This window comes from Stomoxys calcitrans, chromosome 5, assembly GCF_963082655.1.
Source record: "Stomoxys calcitrans chromosome 5, idStoCalc2.1, whole genome shotgun sequence".
Classification (NCBI taxonomy): domain Eukaryota; kingdom Metazoa; phylum Arthropoda; class Insecta; order Diptera; family Muscidae; genus Stomoxys; species Stomoxys calcitrans.
Genome location: NC_081556.1, coordinates 42,614,176 through 42,618,371, shown reverse-complemented (window position 1 = coordinate 42,618,371; position 4,196 = coordinate 42,614,176). Strand labels below are relative to the sequence as shown.

Here is a 4,196-nt window from a genome sequence, read left to right as displayed (position 1 = left end):
TCCTTGCACTGTAGGAGTTGAGGCGGCTGCATCTGCCGGTCCGTAATTGAGCCAGAACTACTCTGATTAGCCGGGAAGGTAAATTTCTTCAAGAGCAATAGGTGACAGTCGTTTTCCAAGGACCACATTCATCCGATATTCACTGCATCTGCTTCCGTGTCTGCATGAATGTTGTCTAGAGGATCTTTCTTGTAGCGCTGAACTCTCGCTCTCTCTCTATAAAGATCCACTTTGAGGCTTCTGGCGGTGGTAGGATCATTGTCTCCTGGTGGAGGTGGTCCATGTGAGAACCATCGTACGTTGACGACATCGGTTGGGCCTGATGCTATGATCGTACAATCCGCCGCATATGATACGATCTCAATGCCGTCTGGAGGGGGTGAAATAGAAGTTAGGTAGATGGTAAACATTGCCGAAGATATCATCCCGCCTTGGAGAACTCCCTGTTTCACTCTACGGGGTTTTGACTTCTTATCCCTAAATTCCACAAACGACTATGTTGTATCCCTCTCTCTATATTCGTCTCATTTTTCAGCTACAATAACTGCTTAGCAAGCCATCTCTGCAGGTCAAGTCGTGCTATATAACAGACCTCGGGGCTCCTGGCCTATCAAAGTCTTCTAATATGCTCCGCCATGTCACGTTCTTCATGTCATCACCTACACGATAATCCGACCAGGCCTAAAACTTTGAACCGCCTTTTCTGACATTAAAGAGGCCTTTGAAAAATGTAATCTACATAGACCTAGAATTTTATATTTTCGTCATAACTCTAATTACTCAATAACCTGCAATTATGGCTCTCCTGTCGAATGCAACAATCAAAAATTAAATTACACAAAAAAAATAAAATAGTTTTACTCCTGCTTGTAAAGCCAAGTGTTGAAGTATAATTATCGACATTTTGTTATATATTCAACTTACCCATAATTATCATAAAGCACACCTCCAGCAGGTATAGGACGAAAAAACAAATAGATATGCCTTGCAACCTTTATAAATACGCACAGTGTTGGGTGCGCACGAATGATTCAACAATGATAGGAAGGCAAAAGCACCCGAGGAATGGGTTGTATCGTCCTTGGTCTCATTCACCTGTTCCACCAAATCAATGCCATGCATATTTGAGGTGATGTCTGTAAGTGTCGAAACAGTAATTCCGTAAAGAATTCTGCCCATCCTCACCGCCCAAAAAGTCTTTGAGTGGTGTGAAATTTATCATAAAATGCTTGAGTACAGCGCAAACGACAGAGCGCTGAAACAGATCCGATACTGAGCGCAGATGTTGATTGGTAACCAGGCATGTATGGCTCTGTAGTGTTCACGTGCTGTGAATTATTATAGTCCAAATCAACGATGAACGATTTTGATTTTCAGGATCTTCACAAAATGCCATAAGCTCCTCAATGGTGGGAAACAATTCCAAGGCTGAGAGACACACTCGCAATGCGATGCATGGATCTTATTGAACATGGTGTGCAGTAGGTCTATAACGGGACACTCATACTTGTGAAAGGTATTGACCGCCTTCTCCCGGCACTCTTCCGAGCAGAACATAACTGAGCAACAACTTTCACAGGGTATAAGAGTCAAATAGTTCTCAACTTTACAGGTGGCACAACGTATAAACTTCATTGGTGGCAGTAGTGTGGAACAAAATGGTTCTTCGGTGGCTATTAGATCGCCAACGGCCAAATCCCGTTTTGTACAAATATAGCGGCCTTCTTCTGGTGTCTGACGCAATTCCAAGCAGTTGGCAATATTGGGCACTTGTGGGTGTGGCTCGAATTCCATTTGAAAGTCATATGGCTGCACATCGGGTGGCTGAGAGTCCAATAGCTTGCGACAATCCTTTCGCGTTTGTCCAGTTTGTGCATAAGTCTGGCCGGATAGTTGGCTTTGCGGGCCAATTCAATGTTCAGCAAACATTCACGATACAGCTTCCATTCGAATAGGACTGCCGAACGGTTGGCATAGCCGATGGCTATATTCTCTGATCCCGGTTCGGAGAAACAAATACTTTTGTTATACAATTCCAAGGCCTATAAAGGTGTCAATTGGTTAAAAACAGCAATACTTAAACAACAATTACAACATACCTGAAAGTATTTTTTATTCTTCAAAGAGAACTGTTCATTGCCCAACATTCGAAATTCCGAACTGCGTTTATTGGATTTCTCTTCGCGTAATTTTACATTGCAACATATCTTGTCAATATATTTGAAATCCTTTAAGGCATGCTCCACAAAATTCACCTTCGAATGGTTCTCTTTGAGCTCATTGAATTTGCCCGAAATGATGCCAATCAATTTCCAGTCATTGAGCTTTTTAACCAAATCATCACTGACATCGTAAACATCCATTTTGTTGTGTTCCACCTAGCGCCACCGCAAGCAAATATGAAACACGTTTAACCCCTTGACTCTATTACTTGCTGGTGGGAGGTCGAGGTTGCTTTCACAATTTTGGGTTTGGTCAATGCACCGCAGCGCAACAAAATAATCCTTATGTAAGGCAGCACCACAGCAACTCCACTCAACTCTCCAACAATTCCCAGAGTTGCAGTAATCAATGATAGCCCCTCGCAACGTAATTGTCACACTTGGGTCACATTTACAAAGGAAGTGTGTGTTTCCTCTAAGGACTTGAATTGGGGAAGTCTCTTTTGATGTGTGTCAGGTGTTGTATGCTGCTGCACCGCCGCCTGTTTTTTGTGTTCTTCCCCGTAGCGCAAAAATTCACGTTTACTGCATTGATTTTGGGCACACTTTACAGTTGCTATTGCCGCCTCAATTGGAAAATTCCAGAATGTGCAAATTCACACGTTATACAGTGTAAAATTAATTAATAAAATTGTGTAAATTCCTTAATTTCTCGCAAATATAAGCCGTGCTAGTGAAATGTTGGGAAAATCGATTTTGGCAGTGTGGTAATCGATAGCGTAAATCAATGCAAAAAATCGACAAAGGCAAAATTAATCGATTAGTGTTGTTTATAAAGAATATCGAAAAGTGAGACTTACCTTGAATTGAATACATATATATGCCGTGTTTTATTTTAGTAGTAATGCTCGTACTATATCCGTTTTCCACAGTTGAAAACAAACATTTTTCGGGTATACTTTTGTGAAACACTACAAATATCTCAATTAAAACATAATATTTTTATTAATATTTTTTTTATAAGTAAGGGGAAATGACATACTAATTGTAATCATCATGTTTTTTTTCTTCAAAATCTTTTATTTAAAAACAGTAATCACGAAAAAATGTCGCGAAAAACGAACAAAGTAACAGCCATACATAGTAAAAATCTCGATTAATAGTTTGTTTGCATGTTATCGATCAGTTTGCACTGATATTTTATCCAGGAAAACTGACTTGCTCGGGATAGGACTAAAATAAAACAGAGGATCAACTATATAAATCTAAAACAGCAATGGGAGCACACACCCACACACATCATATTCAGCGTGTTTAAGAAATAATATGGAGTTATGCAAGTGGCCTTTGCTAATCTGAATCACATATCTTATTCCAGCAGCTTTCTTCATCAATTCTAGCAAGTTATCGATAACTATACAACGCAACATTCTGTGCAGCTGTGGATCTGTATAGCCCATTAAAACAAGTTTATTATAGTACTGGCCTCGTTGCAATACAACACTATTCTGTTCAACACTATAACAATACAACACTAGATGTGAGGACCATACAGGCCGGAACATTGAGGTCCGATCTGTGTGGTGTTCATCGCTGTCACGAGAAGCTTAGCTACAGTCAAATTTGCAGCTATATCATCAAGGAGGATTTAAAAATGTGGTCTCACAGAAACAGCTGTTAACAGCCGGCCAGGTTTGACGGTATTAAGATGACAGATTTTTGTTTGCATTCTCTTTGTTGTTATCTTCTTTCACAAATTTATTTGTGTGTGTTGGTCAAATGTTGATCAGCTTGATGACAAGATGGCAGATTGCACCATATGATTTGTAGTTGTTGTACAAAGGAGACCTTTAATTGTTTCCCCGTGCTATATCATAAACAATGTTTTCTCTCGTTCTTCGGTGAAGATAAAATTTATATTTGTTGCTTTAATTTGTTGTTCTTGATGAAATATACAATTTGCTATTTGTTGAACGGCCTCTCTGAGAATGCCTATTCCTCCATTCTCTTATTCGTAAATAAATTATTTGATAC

The 4,196-nt window shown here is 39.7% G+C and overlaps 1 protein-coding gene across 1 annotated transcript in view; it reads right to left on the bottom strand.

The window, feature by feature from the left end:
• Nucleotides 1-2,909, bottom strand: part of LOC106090576 (SET and MYND domain-containing protein 4) — a 6,508-nt gene extending 3,599 nt beyond the window's left edge. Inside the window, 9 exon segments of the mRNA XM_013256812.2 lie at nucleotides 925-968; nucleotides 970-1,127; nucleotides 1,130-1,171; nucleotides 1,174-1,302; nucleotides 1,305-1,336; nucleotides 1,338-1,458; nucleotides 1,461-1,853; nucleotides 1,856-2,042; nucleotides 2,100-2,909. Of these exon segments, the coding sequence (XP_013112266.2) occupies nucleotides 925-968; nucleotides 970-1,127; nucleotides 1,130-1,171; nucleotides 1,174-1,302; nucleotides 1,305-1,336; nucleotides 1,338-1,458; nucleotides 1,461-1,853; nucleotides 1,856-2,042; nucleotides 2,100-2,363 (1,370 nt within the window). The 5' untranslated portion in view covers nucleotides 2,364-2,909.
• Between the last annotated feature and the right edge of the window lie 1,287 nt (nucleotides 2,910-4,196).